The sequence below is a fragment of the Anomaloglossus baeobatrachus genome, chromosome 4, assembly GCF_048569485.1.
Source record: "Anomaloglossus baeobatrachus isolate aAnoBae1 chromosome 4, aAnoBae1.hap1, whole genome shotgun sequence".
Taxonomy (NCBI): domain Eukaryota; kingdom Metazoa; phylum Chordata; class Amphibia; order Anura; family Aromobatidae; genus Anomaloglossus; species Anomaloglossus baeobatrachus.
Window position 1 is genome coordinate 481409801 of NC_134356.1, and position 23696 is coordinate 481433496.

Consider the following 23696-nt stretch of genomic DNA (forward strand, 5'->3'; position numbering starts at 1 on the left):
TGGAGCTAGAAGAAAAGGAATTTACGGTAAGTAAACAAAATTCCCTTCTTATCAAACAATATTGTGATCCTTCCATTTTTCCTTTTCAGAATAAAGGTATTTATAGATGTACTAAATGCAGATTGCAGTTTTTGACTTGTAAAGAGAAAATGGATCATAAAACTCAGCATCACAGGACATTTAAGAAGCCAAAACAACTAGAAGGTCTTCCTCCAGGAACAAAGGTGTGTTGAGAGAGAATTTTTTTTTATCACATGACAAAATAGGTGAGCTTAGGTCATATGCAACCAAACACTGTTGTTGTTTTTTTTTTTGTTTTTGTTTTTTTTTGTTTTTTTTCTCACATTTATTTGAAATAAAATGCTCAAAGCAAAAGCATAACTAAGTGAAGTTTGTTTTCTGTTTCATAAACTTGCCTAATGTAGTAGAAATATCAGAAATTTTTGTATGGGAGTTATGCAAAACTACAAGAATTAACCGCATTACGACAGCCCTACGGAGATAAACGGTGGCAGAATAGGGTACGTATTCTGTTCCGCAGTTTATAAACGGCAGCAAGAAAAAGTAAATAGCGCCCCCTAGCGTCGGAAAATCTTCGGGGTTTCAGCTACCCGGGGGTAGCTGAGCCCCTGGAGATCACAATTCAGGGTGTTTTTTTTCCGGTCCCTCCTCCTCTTTCATAATAGTAGCTGGCCGCATGAGCAGACAGTGGCTGTCAGCAGACTTCTACATTCAGTGATGCTGACCTGGCTGCACTCACACTACTGCTGTGGACCCTGGGAGAGTGGGTGCACCCACACTCTTCGAGGGTCTGCACTTCCAGAAAATGGGAGATACATTCCCTGAGCATACCCCCATATTTTGGAAGGTCCAGAATAGTCGAGGGACCTCTAAAATATATTATAGCGGACTGGATTTTTTTTTCTTTTCAATAAATTGGTAAAAGAGAGAATGTGTGTTGGAAAGTGTTTTTTCAAATACATTTTTTTTTTTGTGCAATTTTTTTTTATTTCTAATTACTGATAGTTGTGATGTCAGGTATCTGATAGACGCCGTGACATCACTAACTGCTGTGCTTGATGCCAGGTGACATTACACAGCTGGCATCAGCCCCATTTATTACCCCGTTTGCCACCGCACCAGGGCAACAGGATGAGCTGGGGCGAAGCTGATGTAAAGTAGACATGTCGGAAATGTAATTTATTAACTATTTTGTGTGACATAATGCTCTGGTTTAAGGGCATAAAAATGAAAAGTTTAAAAATTGTGAAATTTTCATCAAATTTCCGATTTTTTTCACAAATAAAAACAAAAAATATCGTCCTAAATTTACCATTACCATGATGTACAATATGTCATGAAAAAACAATCTCAGAATCACAGAGATCCGCTAGTGACACTGGTCAGAATTGCAAAAAATATACTGGGCATTAAGTACAAAACTGGCTTCGTCTTTAAGGGGTTAAACGAAGGTTTTCCTTAGGCTATGTGCGCACGTTGCCTTTTTTTGTGACCACAAAGATGCAGCATTTTTGTGAGTTTTTGGCCGCTAAAAAACGCCCAAAAACGCACCCGCGGTAAAAAAACGCACAAAAAAAACGCTTGCATCTTCGCGCGTTTTACAGCGTTCTTGTTGCTGCGTTTTTTCCAATGCATTGCATGGGTGAAAAACGCTGGCAAAAACGCAGAAAGAATTGACATGTTGCATCTTTTTGGTCACCACAAAAACACACCTAAAACAAAACTGCACAGTGCGGACAACAAAAATGAAAACTCATAGACTTTGCTGGGGAAGCAAAGTTATGCAGTTTTTAGACCAAAAACACACTCGAAAAACGCACCGTGCTCATATAATTTAAGGGCATGTGCGCACATTGCGTTTTTTCATGCATTTCCGCAGCGTTTTGAACTGCAGCGTTTCAATGCCTAAAAGCTTGCGTTTTGATTTCTATGGAAAGTCAATGGGATTTAAGCAAAATTCGTCTGCACGTTGCTTATTTAAATGCAGCGTTTTGAGTGACAAAATGTTGTCAAAATCTCTGCGTTTAGAAAAGCAACATGTCAATTCTTTTTTGCGTTTTGGCAGCGTTTAGCTAACATTAAACTCAATGACAGTTTTGAAAACGCTTCCAAAAGCAAAATCCTTGCGTTTTACATGCATTTTTGATGCTAAACGCATGCTTTTTTGTCAAAATTAAAGCATGCGTTTTTGGCATTATAGTGAGGTCAAGAGGTTTCCTTTTGCTCTCACATCCAGCCCGACTAAAAAAAAAAAGAGTCAAACAATAAGTGTAATTGATTTTGAACATAATTATTATATCCCAATAATCATTTTTGGAAAATTATCTTTATAATGTATGATTTAAAGCATTATTTATTTATTTATTTTCAATTTTTTCCTAGTGTTTGAATGTTCAAACTTTATTTAGTAGTGTCTTTGTATTGAAAACGCATCCCATTTTAAGCACTGAAAATGCTGCAAAATCACATGCGTATTTCCTGCATTTATGTTGTCAAAACCAAATTTGACAATGACAAATTCTGCCAGATGATGCGTTCATTTCTGCAAGGTACAGAACGCAACGTGAGCACATAGCCTAATTTGGTCGTCACATGGTACGCTATATCGGGCGATATGTCGGCGGGGTCACGTCGTAAGTGACGCACATCCGGCATCGTTAGAGATATTGTAGCGTGTGACAGCTACGAGCGACGGTGAACGAGCAAAAATACTCACCTTATCGTTGTTCGTTGACACGTCGCTCATTTTCAAAAAGTCGTTTCTTCTTCTGTGCGCCGGTTGTTCATCGTTCCCGGGGCAGCACACATCGCTCCATGTGACACCCCGGGAACGATAAACACAGCTTACCTGCGTCCTGCCAGCAATGCGGGAAGAAGGAGGTGGGCGGGATGTTTACGTCCTGCTCATCTCCACCCCTCCTCTGCTATTGACTAGCCGCTGTGTGACGTTGCTGTGACGCTGAATGTCTCTCCCCCTTCAGGAAGAGGATGTTCGCCGCCCACAGCGAGGTCGTCCGGGAGGTAAGTGCGTGTGACAGGGTGTTAACGACTTTGTGCGCCACGGGCAACTAATTGCCCGTGACGCACAAACGACGGGGGCGGGTGCGTTCGCTCATGCGATCGCACGATAGATCGTTCCGTGTGACGCCCGCATTACTCTGCTTATCTTGTGGACAAAAGAATGGAATCTGTGGCCGTCTCTCTATTCTTGTGATTTTTGGCACCTGTTAGGAATTCATTGGGGGGACTAGTATACCTGACCCGACTTTTATTACACTTATTGCAGTGTCAGATAATATAGTTAAAAACACTTTAAAACTTTTGCAAAAGTAATAGTAAATAATATATACATAAAATATATATTTTTTTTCTTTTTATAATTTCAGGTCACAATTCGGGCATCGGTTGGAGTACCTTCAAATCCAGTTTCTCCTCCCACTTCATCTATTTCCAGAAACCCACCACCAACTCCACCACAACCTTCTCCTCAGCTGCCTCTTTACACGCTACCCCAATCGCCTCCAATAATGAAAACTATGGGCCCCAGCAATAATCCGACTCCAACAGCTAAAAAAATTACACATCCTTTAAAAATCAAGCTTACTTTAAAAAAGCCTGGCTCTCTGAACACTGCAAGAAAAACTAAAACCGTTAATAGTGCTTTGCAAAAGCTAAGGTACCTTTTTATTTACATAATAAAAACATTTATTTTTATGATAATAGTATTACAGCATCTTAGGAACTTTTTTCACAGCAATGGAATCAATAGAAATTCCATTGTTTTGTTACCTGAGGAATGGGATATAATCTAAAGCTGTCCGATCGTTAGAAATGATTAAACGATTGCCGGCCAAAAAGACAAATTTAGTCTCATTCAGCTTACTATTTGCGCTTTTATTGTACAACAGCTAGTTTGAAAGATGCCAAACAATGGCAGGTATCTTATGGAAACTTTTTGGGTTCGTCGATAAACGCTGTAGTTATAAAGTGATTTGTCACGTGCAACAAATTTGCATTTCATCTTTGGAAACTCAGACTAAGCCATCTATCCAGGTAGAGATCAATCAGACATTTTTGTGTGAAATGGTTTCAGTTTTGTTTTTTAGAGAACTTTTACTTTTTGAACAATGCTTTTTGGTTTTATATGGATCAATACAGTGCTAAAACTTGCTGGTTAATTGGCCAATAATGCAATACAACAGATTTGGCACAAGCATTTTTTTTATTTTGTGGATCAAAGAAAAGTGGTTTACAAATGGGACATGTAAATATGTAATGGAATCTTTTTTGCCACTGGACTTCTGTAAAGCATTAGTATATTCTTGTAGGATATCTGTCACAAGACTTTACAATTCCACCTTCACAAATTATTAAAGGGAATCTGTCACCAGGTTTTGCCATCTAATGAGCACAGCATAATGTAGAGACAGAAATCCTGATTCCAGTGGTGTTTCAATACTGGGATGCTTAATGTAGTTTTCTTTTTCGCTCCTAATTGGGAGACCCAGACAGTGGGTGTATAGCTACTGCCTCTGGAGGCCGCACAAAGAACTACACTTAAAAGTGTAAGGCCCCTCCCCTTCTGGCTATACACCCTCCCGTAGGAGTACGGATTCCTCAGTTTTAGCTTTGTGCGCAGGAGGTCAGACACGCACGCATAGCTCCATTGTTTTTAGTCAGCAGCAGCTGCTGACTATGTCGGATGGAAGAAAAGAGGGCCCATACAGGGCTCCCAGCATGCTCCCTTCTCACCCCACTGTATGTCGGAGGTGTTTGTAAGGTTGAGGTACCCATTGCGGGTACGGCGGCAGGAGCCCACATGCTGATTCCTTCCCCATCCCTTTTTACAGGGCTCTGGGTGAAGTGGGATTTACTGGTCTCCAGGCACTGAGACCGTGCTCCATCTACAGCCCCTGGAGAAGATGCTGGATGGAGCGGAGTACATCAGGGACATGGCCCTGCTTCCTCAAGGTACTCTGTGTCCCCGTGCATTTGGCGCTCACACCGCAGCATGCTGGGTGTTGTAGTGCGCCGGGGACATCAGCGCTGCGGCGCTTGTGCCATGGCCTCATTCAGCTTCGCTGAAGCAGGCACACTTCTGGGAATCGGTCGCGCCGGCCGCTGGGACTGCGGCGCGGCTGGCACTTGTGGTGCGCCGGGGACTTCAGCGCGGGCCGCGCTTTTACGGCGGCCGCGCTGATAACTCGAGTCCCCGGCTTTTGCGGCCTGCTTCCGTTCGTTCCCGCCCCCAGACCTGCCAGTCAGGAGAGGGGCGGGACGCTGGTCAGTGCATCAGCGCCGAGGGCTGGAGTCGTTTTTACATACTCCAGCCCTCACAATCGGCACAGAGGGGACACTGTTTCCCGCACTTTTGTTTAGGAACTCCCACGGACCGCCCCTCTCCACAGACGCCGGCAGCCATTCCTGCTGACACGCTGAGCTGCAGAGGGGAGCCGGGGAGACCCAGACAAGGAATTCTGCGCCTCTTACCCGCTATTCAGCGGGCGGTAAGCAGCCCTCAGGGCTCACCCCCTCTTGTGCCAGTAGTATTCTTAGTATTTTGTTTCTACAAATACTTTGTATTGCATAGCGCTGGTCGCCCTTTGGCTATAGACTCTCTCACATTGCAGAGAGCCAGCAGCATGTCGTCCGTAAAACGCAAGGGTGCCAAGGCACAGACATTATATGCTTCCTGCACCGCATGTGGGACTTTTCTACCGGCAGGCTCCACGGACCCCCATTGTGTGCAGTGCTCGGCCCCTGCGGCGCTTGCACAGTCGGGACCTCTGCTGGACGTGACCCAGGGTGTACCACCTGTGAATGCTGTCCAGGTGACAGGAACTGAGTTTGCAGCTTTTGCTGACAGAATGTCTCTCACTATGTCACAAATTCTTGACACATTGCGAGCTAGGCCTGTACTTCAGGCCACGGACACTGTGCAATCATTGCCCCCTGGTCCACCTCAGCTGAATTACCTCCAAGCTCCGGGACGGGCACATACACCTCAGGGTGAAGACTCTGACTCGGACGATGGCCCCGGGCAGCCTAAGCGGGCTCGCTATGACGGGCCTTCACATTCATCTCAATGACAGGATCCCAGCGAGATGAATCTATGGGTGATGAGGCGGACGTAACTGATCAGGATTCTGATCCTGGGACCGCTCTCAATCTAGATACACCAGATGGTGACGCCATAGTTAATGATCTTATATTTAACATCAATAAGATGTTAAATATTTCCCCACCAGCTCCTCTTGTAGAGGAGTCAGCTTCGCAGCACGAGAGAATCCATTTCAGATACCCTAAGCGTACATTAAGCACTTTTCTGGACCACGCTGACTTTAGAGACGCAATCCAGAAACCCCACGCTTATCCTGAAAGGCGTTTTTCTAAACGGCTTAAAGATACACGCTATCCTTTTCCCCCTGAGGTGGTCAAGGGTTGGACCCAGTGTCCAAAAGTGGATCCTCCAATTTCCAGGCTTGCAGCTAGATCCTTGGTTGCAGTTGAAGATGGAGCGGCACTTAAAGATGCCACTGACAGGCAGATGGAGCTCTGGCTGAAATCCATCTATGAAGCGATTGGAGCGTCGTTAGCGCCATCTTTTGCGGCCGTATGGGCACTCCAAGCTATCTCAGCCGGGCTTGCGCAAGTCGACTCAGTCACACGTGCATTTGCCCCGCAGGTAGCACCATTGACCTCGCAAATGGCGGCATTCGCGTCGTACGCGATTAATGCTGTTCTTGACGCTACAAGCCGCACGGCAGTGGCGTCAGCCAACTCCGTTGTTTTGCGTAGGGCCCTGTGGTTAAGACATTGGAAAGCAGATTCTCATTCCAAGAAGTGCTTAACCAATTTGCCTTTTTCTCGTGACCGATTGTTTGGAGAGCGTTTGGATGAAATCATCAAACACTCCAAGGGTAAGGACTCATCCTTACCGCAACACAGACAAAACAAACCCCAACAGAGGAAGGGTCAGTCTGGTTATCGGTCCTTTCGAGGACCGGGCAGGTCCCAATTCGCCTCGTCAAAAAAGACTCAAAAAGACCAGAGACGCTCAGATTCTTGGAGGTCTCAGTCACGCCCAAAAAGGACAGCCGGAGGAACCGTTGCCAAGACGGCGTCCTCCTGACTTGCAGTCTCCGATTCCCACACCCGCGGTCGGTGGGAGGCTTTCCCACTTTGGCGACATTTGGCTGTCACGCGTCAAAGACCGTTGGGTGAGGGATATTCTGTCTCACGGGTACAGGATAGAGTTCAGTTCTCGTCCGCCAACTCGTTTCTTCAGAACTTCTCCACCACCAGACCGAGCCGATGCTCTGTTGCAGGCGGTGGCCGCTCTAAAGGCGGAAGGAGTGGTGACCTCCGTCCCTCTTCAGGAACAAGGTCACGGTTTTTACTCCAATCTGTTTGTGGTCCCAAAAAAGGACGGATCGTATCGACCCGTCCTGGATCTAAAGTTGCTCAACAGACACGTAAAAGTCAGGAGGTTCCGGATGGAATCCCTACGCTCCGTCATAGCCTCAATGTCTCAAGGAGATTTTCTAGCATCAATAGATATCAAAGATGCGTATCTCCACGTGCCGATTGCACCAGAGCATCAGCGTTTCCTACGCTTCGTCATACACGACGAACACCTGCAGTTCGTAGCGTTACCTTTCGGTCTGGCAACAGCCCCCCGGGTCTTCACCAAAGTCATGGCAGCAGTAGTAGCTGTTCTGCACTCGCAGGGTCACTCGGTCATCCCGTATCTAGACGACCTGCTTATAAAGGCACCCTCTCAAGAGGCATGCCAGCACAGTCTGAAGGTGGCACTAGACACTCTCCAGAGTTTCGGGTGGATTATCAACTTTCCAAAGTCTCATCTAACCCCGACCCAATCTCTGACTTATCTTGGCATGGAGTTTCATACTCTCTCAACGATAGTGAAGCTTCCACTGGACAAGCAGTGCTCGCTACGGACTGGAGTGCAATCTCTCCTTCAGAGCCAGTCGCACTCACTGAGGCGCCTCATGCATTTCCTAGGAAAGATGGTAGCAGCAATGGAGGCAGTCCCGTTCGCGCAGTTTCATCTGCGCCCTCTACAATGGGACATTCTACGCCAATGGGATGGGAAATCGACGTCCCTCGACAGGACTGTCTCCCTCCCTCAGACTGCCAAGGACTCTCTGCGTTGGTGGCTTCTCCCCACCTCATTGTCACAGGGAAAGTCGTTCCTTCCCCCGTCCTGGGCAGTGGTCACGACGGATGCGAGCCTATCAGGGTGGGGAGCGGTGTTTCTCCACCACAGGGCTCAGGGGACGTGGACTCAGGAAGAGTCCACCCTGCAGATCAATGTTCTGGAAATCAGAGCAATCTATCTTGCCCTGCGAGCCTTCCAACAATGGCTGGAAGGCAAGCAGATTCGGATCCAGTCGGACAATTCCACGGCGGTGGCGTACATCAACCACCAAGGGGAAACACGCAGTCGCCAAGCTTTTCAAGAAGTCCAGCGGATTTTGACGTGGGTGGAAAGCAGAGCGTCCACCATATCCGCAGTTCACATCCCAGGCGTGGAAAACTGGGAAGCAGACTTTCTCAGTCGCCAGGGCATGGACGCAGGAGAATGGTCCCTTCACCCGGACGTGTTTCAGCAGATCTGTTGCCGCTGGGGGACGCCGGACGTCGATCTGATGGCGTCACGGCACAACAACAAGGTCCCAGTTTTCATGGCACGGTCTCACGATCACCGAGCACTGGCGGCAGACGCCTTGGTTCAGGATTGGTCGCAATTCCGACTCCCCTATGTGTTCCCACCTCTAGCATTGTTACCCAGAGTTCTCCGGAAAATCAGGTCCGACTGCCATCGAGCCATACTCGTCGCTCCAGATTGGCCAAGAAGGTCGTGGTACCCGGATCTGTGGCATCTCACGGTAGGCCAACCGTGGACACTACCAGACCGTCCAGATTTGCTGTCTCAAGGGCCGTTTTTCCATCTGAATTCTGCGGCCCTGAACCTGACTGTGTGGCCATTGAGTCCTGGATCCTAGCGGCCTCAGGTTTATCTCATGAAGTTGTTGCCACAATGAGACAGGCTAGAAAACCATCCTCAGCTAAGATCTATCACAGGACGTGGAAGATATTCTTAGCGTGGTGCTTGGCTCAAGGGTTTTCTCCCTGGCCATTTGCATTGCCAATTTTTCTTTCCTTCCTGCAGTCTGGGTTGGAAAAAGGTTTGTCGCTTAGCTCTCTTAAGGGTCAAGTCTCCGCGCTATCCGTATTCTTTCAGAAGCGCTTGGCACGGCTTTCTAAAGTACGCACGTTTCTCCAAGGAGTTTCTCATATCGTTCCTCCTTACAGACGGCCATTGGAACCCTGGGATCTGAACAAGGTTCTCATTGCTCTCCAGAAGCCGCCTTTCGAGCCTTTGAAAGAGGTTTCCCTTTCTCGGCTTTCACAAAAGGTAGTTTTTCTTGTGGCGGTCACGTCTCTTCGAAGAGTGTCCGAGCTAGCGGCGTTATCTTGCAAATCTCCCTTCCTGGTGTTTCACCAAGACAAGGTAGTACTGCGTCCAATTCCAGAGTTTTCTCCCAAGGTGGTTTCTTCCTTTCATCTCAATCAGGATATCACTTTGCCATCTTTGTGTCCGCATCCAGTTCACCAATTTGAAAAGGGTTTACATCTGTTGGACCTGGTGAGAGCACTCAGGATTTACATTTCTCGCACGGCGTCTCTACGCCGTTCTGATGCGCTCTTTGTCCTAGTCGCTGGTCAGCATAAGGGATCGCAAGCTTCCAAATCCACCCTGGCGCGGTGGATCAAGGAACCAATTCTTCACACATACCGTTCTGCTGGGCTTCCGATTCCATCTGGACTGAAGGCCCATTCTACCAGAGCCGTGGGTGCGTCCTGGGCATTGCGGCATCAGGCTACGGCTCAGCAAGTGTGCCAGGCGGCTACCTGGTCGAGTCTGCACACGTTTACCAAACACTATCAAGTGCATACCTACGCTTCGGCAGATGCCAGCCTAGGTAGACAGGTCCTTCAGGCGGCGGTGGCCCACCTGTAGGAAGAGGCTGTCTGACAGCCCGTTCATGTGGTATCTTTTTACCCACCCAGGGACTGCTTTTGGACGTCCCACTGTCTGGGTCTCCCAATTAGGAGCGAAAAAGAAGAAGGGAATTTTGTTTACTTACCGTAAATTCCTTTTCTTCTAGCTCCAATTGGGAGACCCAGCACCCGCCCTATTTGTTCTTAGGGTTTCGTTTTTCGGGTGCACATGTTGTTCATGTTGTTTCTTAAGTTCTCCGATCTTGTTATCGGATTGAATTTGTTTTTGAAACTGTTATTGGCTTTCCTCCTTCTTGCTTTGGTACTAAAACTGAGGAATCCGTACTCCTACGGGAGGGTGTATAGCCAGAAGGGGAGGGGCCTTACACTTTTAAGTGTAGTTCTTTGTGCGGCCTCCAGAGGCAGTAGCTATACACCCACTGTCTGGGTCTCCCAATTGGAGCTAGAAGAAAAGGAATTTACGGTAAGTAAACAAAATTCCCTTCTTTACAAAACCACTGTTTAATCAGCAGTAGATTATCATTAGAGGACTACTTGGCATGCTGCCAGGTAGTCAAGCATATTCATGAGCTCTGTAAAACTGCTAGATCTGCAGCAGGGAAAACATTGATTTTTATCAAAATGACAGCAAACAGCACAGTAAGTGACACATCGCTGGAATCACAATCTCATTCTCTATATTATGCTTCTTTCAGATGAGGACAAAAACTGATGACAGATTCCCTTTAAATGGATCTCTTATACTAGAGGAAATTGGTGTACTTACTTTGAAATTACAGAATGGCTGTATAATACTGAAATGTAAATGAGAATTTTATACTTTTTGACGTGGTACACAAAATGCAAATTTTAATATTGGTCAGGAAAACTTTCAACAAGGATTATATATCTATTTAAAGTAATAAGTACATCAGCCTTTTCAGGTCCACGAGATCTATTTATTATAGTTTGACGTTTTGTATTGTGAAATCTAGTGATATATCTATTTTGACTACATTTTTGTTTTTTGTAGAAAACCCATTACATATATTATGGTTCATTAAACAATTAAACATTTGTTTAACTGTGCTCTTTGTAGCTATTGAACTAGATTTTCCTTTTTATATTTGTACCCTGACTAGGGTTACTCCAGGAATACATAAATGCATTGAGTGTCACCGTCAAGTGGTGGATTTCGAAGGTCATTTTCACTCCTATGTGCACTGCAGCAAATGCAAGTTCAGCACCAGCTGTAATAAAGCATATACGAGCCATGTACTGAGGTAAGTGAGGCGGCAGATATTTCACAAGTACATGCCTAATTTCCTTTGCATGTATTTCATTGTTTAGGCTACTTGTAAGTACACTGAAGTAAAATGTATGTATCAGACATTGTCTTATTATATGATAGAGACGTTAGTAAGATACAAACTTTACAATCTGGCTCATTAAAACAAATTACTCTTATGTTCTCCACATGTAGATATCACGGCAGGAATTCCAGTAAACGTTCTAAGGCCTCTAAGAAGAGCCCCAATGACAAAAGGTATTTTACCAATTGGAAGTCAAATTCTCTCAAAACATTTGTGAACAATTTATCTGATCTTCTGTTTTAATCATTTTATACTCATATCTCTCGTGTTTCTAAAAAAAATAAAATAATAGTTTTCAACCCATCAATGCCTCTCTGCCGCTGCTACCAGTCTTTGTTGATTGGCTGCAGAGGTGGTATCATGACTAATGATGGGCAAGCGTGCTCAGCACTGCTCGGTACTCAATCGAGCATTGGAGTGCTCGGGTACGCTTAGTGCTCAGCTGAGTATCGCGGGTGCTTGGATGTGTCGCTCTTGAAAAATCGAAGACAAAGCACAGGCTTGCATCACTTAATGATAGTAGCTGGCACCCCAGTGACAGCCGCTTGAGTTTCTAAATGGTTTTCACTGGGGTTAAAATGAGGTTTTCCGATGTAGTGCGTCCCTTCCCTTGAAATGCTCTGTTTAATGCTGGTTGTATGTGGGTGGAGAGACGAACTACCCAATCCGTGGCTTCCATTATACTCATTACTCGAGCCCTTTCAGAGCGTCTGACCAGCTCAACTCAAGGACCGACCACTCGAGCATTTTAGTGCTCACTCATCATTAATCATGACTTCATTACAAGTGCCTGCTGCAGCCAATCACTGGGTGCATCAAGTGATACTGATGTAACCAGCCTAAGTCACTAAGATGATGGGTATAAAAAAAAAATAAAATTGAAAACCCCCTTTCAGTCAGTGTATAGGGTTTAAAACATTTTTTTTCTTTGTCAGAATAACCCATTAAGTGTGGCTTTCCATAAACTGAATGTCAATTTAAATAAAAAAAAAACATAACTGAAATCCAGACATGTAAAGATGTAGTGTTGCAGGGTTTTTTCCAAACCAATACTTAAATTACCTGACAGGTTCCCTTTATGTGTTCTAACTTAGTAGCAGGGTGATGTGTGGCCTAGTAACCCCTTCCTAGCCATCCCTGTGTTATAATATTGTGTGATGTGCATGTATAAAAATATGTTTTAGGACTTACGTGTTCCCTATGTAAATGAGAATAGGGTCTAGTCCCCTGGGCGTCGTAACGCCCTTTGGGCGTTTGCTTGTTTTGTGTGGTATCACGCCCCTGTGGGTGTGATACCATGGATTTACATGAGCGACGTCACCTCCTGGAGATCCCGCACGTGTGCACTTACCATTCCTGCAACTTTGATATCCGGGTGCTTGCTTCTCGTCTTCAGACGCGCACTGCGCATGCTCAGAAGACTCCTGCGGTTCCGGTCATGCGCAGTGCACGTTTGAAGACGAGAAGCAAGCACCAGCTGACAAACAAGGCTGCGGGAATGGTAAGTTCGCACACGCGCGGGAGCTCAAGGAGCGATGGTACGTTGCCCATGTAAATCCATGGTATCACACCCACAGGCGCGTGATACCACGGAATACATGCAAACGCCCACAGGGCGATGCAACGCCCATGGGGCTGGAGCCCCTGCTCATTTACATAGGGTATACATAAGTAATAAAACATTTTTATACATTCATATTACACAATATTACAACACCGGGATGGGTAGGAAGGGGTTACTAGGCCACACATTACCCTGCTACTAGATTAGAACACATAAATTACCTGACAAGTTCCCTTTAAGGCCCGCAACACACATCCGTTCCTCCGGTACGTGTTTGGTACGTTTTTGCACGTACCGGAGACACGGAGACCAATGTTACTCTATGGAGGATGGCACACACGCGTAAAATCACACGGCACGTGCGTCCGTGTGGTTAGTACGTGTGTGCGCTTTTCGACACGGACGACGTGTCCGTTTTTGGCCGGCAGCACGCGGGCACGGACCCGCTAAAGTCTATGGGTCCGTGCCTGCACGGACCGCACACGGAGTATGTCCGTGTTCAGCACGTTTCGTCCGTGTGCGTTTTTAAACGAACAATGGGTTTTTTTGTTTTTTTGTTTTTTTTTCATTCAGTATACTTACCTTTTTTACCTTTTTTCATGATGTTCGCAGTCATACTTACAATGGCGCTCGGTCTGTTTCTTCCCCCGGCTCATACTTACCGCTCCCCGATCACCAGCGCGGTGAGGAACAGTTGTGCAGAGAATACGCGGCAACAATTACTTTGAAAATACCGGCCGCTCATTAATCAATCTCGTATTCCCTGCTTTCCACGCCCACAGGCGCCTGTGATTGGTTGCAGTCAGACACGCCCCCCACGCTGAGTGACAGCTGTCTCACTGCACCCAATCACAGCAGCCGGTGGGTGTGTGGATACTGTGCAGTAAAATAAATAAATAAATAATTAAAAAAACCGGCGTGCGCTCCTCCCCCCCCATTTTCATACCAGCCAGATAAAGCCATACGGCTGAAGGCTGGTATTCTCAGGATAGGGAGCTCCACGTTATGGGGAGTTCCCCAGCCTAACAATATCAGTCAGCAGCCCCCCAGAATTGCCGCATACATTATATGCGACAGTTCTGGGACTGTACCCGGCTCTTCCCGATTTGCCCTGGTGCGTTGGCAATTGGGGTAATAAGGAGTTAATGGCAGCCCATAGCTGCCACTAAATCCTAGATTAATCATGTCTGGCGTCTCCCCGAGATACCTTCCATGAGTAATCTGTAAGTTACAGTGAATAAACACACACACCTGAAAAAATCCTTTTTCTTTGTCGCTCCATTGGGAGACCCAGACAATTGGGTGTATAGCTACTGCCTCCGGAGGCCACACAAAGTATTACACTTTAAAAAGTGTAACCCCTCCCCTCTGCCTATACACCCCCCCGTGCATCACGGGCTCCTCAGTTTTTATGCTTTGTGTTGAAGGAGGCACACATGAATGATTCAGCTCTCATCTGCGATTTTTTTCTCAGTCCAAATCGAACTGAGAAAAAAATCGCAGCATGCTGCTTTTTTGCGAGTTTCTCGCACCATTTGTCCCAATGATTTCCTATGGAAGGGGATTAAAAGTAGGATCACACACGCGCACCAGCGTTCACATTTGCGAGTGTGGCAGTAACTTCGCTCATTAAATATTCAACAGATGAATGTGACATCACATTCCCAAAGGTAAATTAAATGACACATGTGTAATAGCTTTTATATAATTAAGATGTTGCATGAAACTAGCATCGCAAACGCGACACACACGCGAGCAAAAAGCATCGCACTTGCGTTGCACTCGCACCTAACGTGAACTAAAATCAGCCGAGTATTTTTCAGCCCAGTCGGACCGATTTTACTCGCATAGATGTGTTTCCAGCCTAAGGGTACTTTCACACTTGCGTTGTTTCTTTGTCGCTCCATTGGGAGACCCAGACAATTGGGTGTATAGCTTCTGCCTCCGGAGGCCACACAAAGTATTACACTTTAAAAAGTGTAACCCCTCCCCTCTGCCTATACACCCCCCCGTGCATCACGGGCTCCTCAGTTTTTATGCTTTGTGTTGAAGGAGGCACACATTCACTCATGCTCCCATTTTAGTCAGCAGCAGCTGCTGATTATATCGGATGGAAGAAAAGAGGGCCCATAATAGGGCCCCCGGCATGCTCCCTTCTCACCCCACTGAGTCGGCGGTGTTGTTAAGGTTGAGGTACCCATTGCGTGTACACAGGCTGGAGCCACATGCCGTTTTCCTTCCCCATCCCTTAGGGGCTCTGGGAGAAGTGGGATCCTATCCGGTCATCCAGGCACTGGGACCGGGCTCCCTCCGCAGCCCCTGGGGGAATCTGACGGACAGGAGACTGAGTATCATCAGGGACAGGGCCCTGCATCTACAGGTACTCTGTGTCCCCTTGGGGACGGTGCATGGAGCACTTTGGCCTCAGACGCTGCAGCGACTGCGGTGTTGGTATGAGACCGGGACTACCGCGCCGACCGCGCCTGCTTGCCGGCCGCGGTTTTAACTTTAGTCCCCGGCTTTTGCGGCCTAGTGCCTTAAACTCCCGCCCCCGGGCCTGCCAGTCAGGGGTAAGGGCGGGACGGTCGGTCTGACGCCGACAGTGAGGGCTGGAGCACACTTAGCTGTCCTCCTCCCCCCTCACTAATCACTCTGGGGCACCAGTTTCCCGCACTTTTTTAGTTACGCCCACGGCTCCCTCCTCCCCTGTGAACGCCGACAGCCATGTTTTAAGCACATTCTGCCGGTGGAGGACTTCTGGCTGCAGCCCTGGAAGGCCAGAGGCAGGGAATCTGGTGGCCACACACCGCTTGAGCGGTCGGTGCTGGTCCCCCTAGAGTGCCGAACTGTGTATATATATATATATATTATATTTGTATACTTTTTCTCGGTTCGGCTGTACTGTTAGCTTGTGGCTATATATCCCTCAGGGATCACTCTCCTGGGAGACAACAGCATGTTGTTCACATGGAGCAAGTGTGCCAAGACACAGGGTTATTTTGCAACCTGTACCTCTTGTGCGGCTATGCTACCTGCAGGTTCCACCTACCCTCATTGTGAGCAATGCTCGGGCCCGGTGGCACTCGCTCAGCCGGAGCCTGGGGCACTGGCAGTACCCTCGGCCCACGTAGAATCGCCGGCTTTCCCCGTCCAGGTGGCAGGGACAGAGTTTGCAGTTTTAGCTGAGAAACTCTCTGAGTCACTGTCACAATCATGGCTCAGTCTATGAACAAATGGTCTGCTAAGATACTAGAAGCCTTGCAGTCCAGACCGGCCCTTACACAGGCCCCGGGCACTGCGGGATTGCCCCCAGGCCCCTCTCGGTCTGCGACGAAGCGTGCTCCTGGGGTGGCCTCTAGTTATTACGTGGAGGACTCCGGCACGGACCGCAGTCCCAGACCGGCTAAGCGGGCTCGCTTAGAATCTTCCCCGACTTCATCACACTGTTCGGGGTCTCAGCTTGAGGACTCTCTAGAGGATGAGGCGGAGGTCGCAGCCCAGGACTCTGATCCTGACGTTGCTCTCAATCTTGATACACCTGAAGGGGACGCCATAGTAAATGACCTTATAGCGTCCATCAACCAGGTGCTAGATCTGTCTCCCCCACTCCACCTATAGAGGAGTAGGCCTCACAGCAGGAGAAGCACCAGTTTAGGTTTCCCAAACGTACTCGGAGTGCTTTCTTCGATCACTCTAACTTCAGAGATGCTGTCCAGAAGCACAGGGCTTTTCCGGACAAGCGCTTTACTAAGCGCCTTAATGACACACGTTACCCCTTCCCCCCTGACGTAGTTAAGGGTTGGGCTCAATGTCCCAAGGTGGATCCTCCAGTCTCTAGACTGGCGGCTAGATCCGTAGTATCAGTGGCAGATAGTTCATCGCTCAAGGATGCCACTGACAGGCAAATAGAGCTCATGATGAAATCCATCTATGAAGCCATAGGCGCGTTCTTTGCCCCAGCCTTTGTAGCAGTGTGGGCACTCCAGGCTATCTCAACTTGTCGGTCTGAGATTAATGCGGTCACCCGTACCTCCGCTCCGCTCGACTAGCCGTACAGCGGAAGCATCCGCCAATTCGGTGGCAGTCAGCAGGGCCATATGGCTATGCGAATGGAAGGCAGACTCTGCTTCCAAGAAGTTCTTGACCGGTTTGCCTTTTTTTCTGGCGACCGATTGTTGGGCGAGCAATTGGATCCAAGGGAAAGGACTCGTCCTTACCCCAGCCAAAACCAAAGAGACCTCAGCAACGAAAAATTCAAGCGAGGTTTCGGTCCTTTCGGCCCTCAGCCAGATCCCAATCCTGATCGTCCAACAGGCCACAGAAGAGCCAGAGAAACTCTTCTGCATGTCGGTCTAAGTCATGTCCAAAGACCGCCGGAGGCACCGGCTCCAAGGCGGCCTCCTCATGACTTTCGGCCTCCCCAAACCGCATCCTAGGTCGGTGGCAGGCTCTCCCGCTTTTACGTCGCCTGGTGGCCACATGTCCAAGACCGATGGGTGAGAGACATTCTGTCTCACGGTTACAGGATAGAGTTCAGCTCTCGTCCTCCGACTCGTTTCTTTCAGAACATCTCCGCCCCCCGAGCGAACCGTTGCACTTTTTCAGGCGGTGGACACTCTGAAGACAGAAGGAGTTGTGATCCCCGTTCCCCTTCAGGAACGTGGTCGCGATTTTTACTCCAACCTGTTCGTGGTGCCAACAAAAAAGGACGGTTCATTCCGTCCCGTTTTGGACCTCAAATTGCTCAACAGACTTGTGAGAACCAGGCGGTTTCGCATGGAATCCCTCCGCTCTGTCATCGCTTCGATGTGTCAAGGAGACTTCCTAGCATCAATCGACATCAGGGATGCCTATCTCCATGTGCCGATCGCTCCAGAGCATCAACGCTTCCTGCGTTTCGCCATTGGACGAACACCTTCAGTTGTGGCACTGCCTTTCGGCCTGGCGACAGCCCCACGGGTCTTCACCAAGGTCAAGGCATCCGTTGTGGCAGTCCTACACTCTCAGGGCCACTCGGTGATCCCGTACTTAGACGATCTCCTAGTCAAGGCACCCTCCCGGGTGGCATGTCAACACAGTCTGACCGTTGCTCTAGAGACTCTCCAGAGGTTCGGTTGGATCAGCAATTTCCCAAAGTCAAAATGGAATCCGACCCAATCACTGAATTGCCTCGGGATGGAGTTTCATACTCTCTCAGCGATAGTCAAGCTACCGCTGGACAAACAGCGTTCGCTGCAAACAGGGGTGCAATCTCTCCTTCGGGCCCAGTCACACCCCTTCAGGCGCCTCATGCACTTCCTGGGGAAGATGGTGGCAGCAATGGCAGTTCCCTTTGCGCAGTTTCATCTGCGTCCACTCCAATGGGACATTCTCCGCAAATGGGACAAGAGGTCAACATCCTTAGATAGGAACGTCTCTCTTTCTCTGGCAGCCAAGACCTCTCTTCAGTGGTGGCTTCTTCCCTCTTCTCTGGCGAAGGGAAAATCTTCCTGCCCCCATCCTGGGCTGTGGTCACGACGGACGCGAGTCTGTCAGGGTGGGGAGCGGTTGTTCTCCACCACAGGGCTCAGGGAACCTGGACTCCGACAGAGTCCTCCCTTCAGATCAATGGTCTGGAGATAAGCGCAGTGTATCTAGCCCTAAAGGCGTTCCTCTGGCAATTCTGCCCAGAGTGTTGCGCAAGATCAGGTCCGGCTGCCGCCACGCCATCCTCGTCGCTCCAGACTGGCCGAGGAGGTCGTGGTTCCCGGACCTGTGGCACCTCACGGTGGGTCAACCGTGGGCGCTCCCAGGCAGACCAGACTTGCTGTCTCAAGGGCCATTTTTTCCATCTGAATTCTGCGGCCCTCAACCTGACTGTGTGGCCATTGAGTCCCGGCTCCTAGCGTCCTCAGGGTTATCTCAAGAGGTCATTACCACTATGAGACAGGGCAGGAAACCAACGTCAGCCAAGATCTATCACAGGACTTGGAGGATCTCCTTAGCCTGGTGCCCTGATAAGGGGTTTACCCCCCGGCCGTTTGCCTTACCCACGTCTCATTCCTTCCTTCAATCCGGAAGGGACAAGGGTTTGTCTCTCGGCTCTCTCAAGGGACAAGTATCGGCGCTTTCCGTGTTTTTTCAAAAGCGTCTAGCCAGGTTCCGCAGGTCCGCACGTTCCTGCAGGGAGTTTGCCACATAGTCCCACCTTACAAGCGGCCGCTGGAACCCTGGGATCTCAACAGGGTTCTACGGGCTCTTCAGAGACCACCTTTGAGCCGCTGCGGGATGTCTCTCTATCACGTCTTTCGCAGAAGGTGGCATTTCTAGTGGCAGTTACATCACTCCAAAGAGTGTCAGAGCTTGCAGCGTTATCATGCAAAGCCCCCTTCCTGGTATTTCACCAGGATAAGGTGGTTCTGCGTCCGGTCCCGGACTTTCTCCCTAAGGGGTGCCCCTTTTTTCATCTCAATCAGGAGATCTCCTTACCTTCTTTTTGCCCTCATCCAATTCACCAATGTGAAAAGGATTTGCATTTGTTAGATCTAGTGAGAGCAATCCGGATCTACGTGTCTCGCACGGCGCCACTGCGCCGTTCTGATGCGCTGTTTGTTCTTGTCGCTGGCCAACGTAAGAGTTCGCAGGCTTCCAAGTCAACCTTGGCTCGGTGGATCAAGGAACCGATGGTTGAAGCCTACCGTTCTTCAGGGCTTCCGATTCCTTCAGGGCTGAAAGCCCATTCTACCAGAGCCGTAGGGGCGTCTTGGGCATTGAGACACTGGGCTACGGCTCAGCAGGTGTGTCAGGCAGCTATCTGGTCTAGTCTGCACACTTTCACGAAACACTATCAGGTGCATACCTATGCTTCGGCGGATGCCAGTCTAGGTAGGCGAGTCCTTCAGGCGGCGGTTCCCACCTGTAAGAGGAGGGCCGTTGTCGGCTCTTTTTATCGGGGTATTCTTTTACCCACCCAGGGACTGCTTTTGGACGTCCCAATTGTCTGGGTCTCCCAATGAGGCGACAAAGAAGAAGGGAATTTTGTTTACTTACCGTAAATTCCTTTTCTTTTAGCTCCTATTGGGAGACCCAGCACCCGCCCCTGTTCCCTTCGGGCTGTTTATTTTTTTGTGTACACAGGTTGTTCATGTTGAATTGTTCTTTTGGTTCATGGTTTTCAGTTCTCCGAACATCCTTCGGATTGAATTTACCTTAGACCAATTTATAAGTTTCCTCCTTCCTGCTTTTGCACCAAAACTGAGGAGCCCGTGATGCACGGGGGGGTGTATAGGCAGAGGGGAGGGGTTACACTTTTTAAAGTGTAATACTTTGTGTGGCCTCCGGAGGCAGTAGCTATACACCCAATTGTCTGGGTCTCCCAATAGGAGCTAGAAGAAAAGGAATTTACGGTAAGTAAACAAAATTCCCTTCATTTGCAATAAAAAACACTAACAAATACCCTCGTTCACCACTTTATTAAGCCCGAAAAACCCCTCCATGTCCGGCGTAATCCACGGAGGTCCAGCATCGCATCCAGCTCTGCTTCATGAAGGTGACAAGAGCTGCAGAAGAACCCTGCCGCTCCTGCCAGATCCACACAGCAACTGAGGTGAGCCGCGCAATCAGCTCAGCTGTCACTGAGGTTACTCGCGGCCACCGCTGGATCCTCCAACTGTGACAGCAAGTCGCCTGTGACTACATCACTGTCACTCGGGCGACTTGCTGTCACAGTTGGAGGATCCAGTGGTGGCCGTGAGTAACCTCAGTGACAGCTCAGCTGATTGCGCGGCTCTCTTCAGTAGCTTTGTGGAGCTGACAGGAGCGGCGGTGTCTGCTGCAGCTCCTGCCACCTTCATGAAGCAGAGCTGGATGCGATGCTGGACCTCCGTGGATTACGCCGGACATGGAGGGGTTTTTCGAGCTTAATAAAGTGGTGAACGAGGGTATTTGTTAGTGTTTTTTATTTCAAATAAAGGATTTTTTCAGGTGTGTGTGTTTATTTACTGTAACTTACAGATTACTCATGGAAGGTATCTTGGGAAGACGCCGGACATGGTCAATCTAGGATTTAGTGGCAGCTATGGGCTGCCATTAACTCCTTATTACCCCAATTGCCAACGCACCAGGGCAAATCGGGAACAGCCGGGTACAGTCCCAGAACTGTCGCAGCAAATGGATGCGGCAATTCTGGGCGGCCGCTGGCTGATATTGTTAGGCTGGGGGGCTCCCCATAACGTGGGGCACCCCATCCTGAGAATACCAGCCTTCAGCCGTATGGCTTTATCTGGCTGGTATTAAAATGGGGAGGGGACCGCACGCCGTTTTTTTTAATTATTTATTTTACTGCACAGTATAGACACGCCCACCGGCTGCTGTGATTGGGTGCAGTGAGACAGCTGTCACTCAGCGTGGGGGAGTGTCTGACTGCAACCAATCAAGGGCGCCTGTGGGCGTGGAAAGCAGGGAATACGAGATTGATTAATGAGCGGCCGGCATTTTCAAAATAGTAAAAGCCACCTGAGTTTTTATAACAGCCGTGCAGCACCGCGCCGGAGATCGGGGAACGGTAAGTATGAGAGAGGGCTGCTCACTTCAGTCACTCAGGGGATTAGCGGTCAACGGTGAATCCTTCACGGGTGACCGCTAGTCAGTAGGCATGACAATGAAGTCGGGTGAAGTTCACCCGAGTTCATTCTCATCGCGCAACTCTGTCTGCTGTCAGCCGACATGTATAAACGACATTGTGCATCACACACATGGACATTCCACGTACACATACACGGGCATTCCACACGCACACACGGTCATTCCACACGCACACACGGACAGCATACGCCATCACACGGATGTCATACGTACCGGAGAAACGCCCCTAAAAAACGGAACACGGACTCGAAAAACTGAACGTGAGACACGTACGTTTTTTATGTGGAAGTGTGTTTTCGGCCTAACATACATCCACAATATCAGCAATATATGTTAATTACCTAGGGGCCCCACCAATCACTAATATGGGGAACCCAATGCCTCCCTTCCCACTGGTGGTCAAGTATTTATTTATGTTGCTGCTCATTACATCTCTATATTGAATCCACATAGTGAGAGTAGCAATGCACAGTGATCCGTCTTATTTGTAATCTGTGCCGAATTACCTAACATTCATTACTTATTCGTTAGATCGGAGAAAAATGTTTGGGGGGGTGGATTTCACACTATCATTTTGGATTAAAGTTGGATGTGCATTTTATTTCTGATATATGGATAGTAGAAGTTACCGCACTCGTTTATATGCATACTTATGTCTTTTAAAAGTCTTAATAACTACTGTAATTTTTGCTTTATTAGGCGAATAACTGTGGTGTGTCTGAACTGTGATTTCCTGACTGACGTTGCTGGGTTAGATGACATGGCCAGACATTTGAGTGAAAATCACACTCATTCATGCCAAGTGGTCACAGAAAATGGTAAGAGCAGACTGTCCTCTGCTTCTAATATAGTTCTTTTCTCATCCATCATTATTAATTTAATCATTAGTATTGTAAACGGTGGCATTTATTTTTTTTTAAGTGAATTCATGTTTTTTTTTTCTTTTGATCTCAGTTTCCATATTTTCCTCAACTCATCAAGGAGACATGTATATGTAAGTTAGACTTTTACTTACTGCCCTCAAACTGCTATAACATTAGTGTTTGGCTTCAAGGCATAGAATAAAGGCTCACATTTATCAAAAGTGGCATCATTTGAGCCAATCTCTACATTAGAGCAAGACTACTTTATTGGCCTACATAGTGACACAGTCATGACTACAAGTTCCCTTCTTTTTTTACTAAAACTGCCTCACTCAATGCATACCTTACTGCTATTAACTGGCTAAAATGATGCCACTTTTTTTTTTTATACGCCAGGGCCTTATGTGTCTATCTGAAAAATTATATTTCATAAGTGTGCATAAATCCAGACAAATCCATTACGCCTCGTCCACGTTTCACTACAGCTTTAACAACTGACATGCATGGCATTAATTGCTCTTAAGTTTTGCCGCAATAATAATTAATAAATGGCACAGCAGACTAGTCATTGTTTTGGAGTAAAATGTGGCAAGAAAAATACATTGATAAATGTGGGCCATAGTTTTGCTTAGCATAGTGCTTACTTTTGGTTTAATTATGTTAAGATCTGTTTCCTTTTTGTCATACACATCAAAGTCTCTCAAATATGTTCGTTTGTTAAAGGGTGTTTCCCACAAATGACTATAATCTATCCTGTTATATCCTGTACAATTGGGAGGGCTTCACCGCCATTTGGTCAGCATCCCTAGGCTTGCAAGACCACTACTCATTTAAGCTCATCCCCACAAGGTTTGAGCATTTAGGAGAAGTCAGTGAACTGTGTTTTCAATGGGACAAAGGAAAGTGATTTGAACTTTTGGGGTTTTTCTGTTTTTTTTGTGAGTTGTTTTTTTTTTAAAAAAAACCTTTTTGCCTCACTTTTTATTGTATTTACTAGTCCTTTTAAGAGATTTGAAGCTGCGATCATCCGATCACTTGTGCTGTACAGAGTAATGCATCAACCCTGCTCTGTGCAGAAACCGTCATCTCCTATGAATGCCGGTTCACAGCCAACGTTCACAGGAAGTTCGACATCAGCTGACCCTTGGCTGTCATGACATCTCATTGGTGAATCACAATACGGGGCCGCCAATGAAAGCAGGGAATGGCGCACTTCCCGCCAGC

The 23696-nt window shown here is 47.8% G+C and overlaps 1 protein-coding gene across 2 annotated transcripts in view; it reads left to right on the forward strand.

The window, feature by feature from the left end:
- The window catches only part of ZNF280D (zinc finger protein 280D), a 172797-nt gene that overhangs the window by 127652 nt on the left and 21449 nt on the right, over positions 1-23696 (forward strand). For both annotated transcript variants that reach the window (XM_075345745.1, XM_075345746.1), the window contains 6 exons: positions 90-224; positions 3408-3697; positions 11193-11333; positions 11534-11596; positions 22309-22427; positions 22564-22603. In XM_075345745.1, coding sequence (XP_075201860.1) covers positions 90-224; positions 3408-3697; positions 11193-11333; positions 11534-11596; positions 22309-22427; positions 22564-22603 — 788 coding nt within the window. The remainder of the gene's footprint in view (positions 1-89; positions 225-3407; positions 3698-11192; positions 11334-11533; positions 11597-22308; positions 22428-22563; positions 22604-23696) is intronic.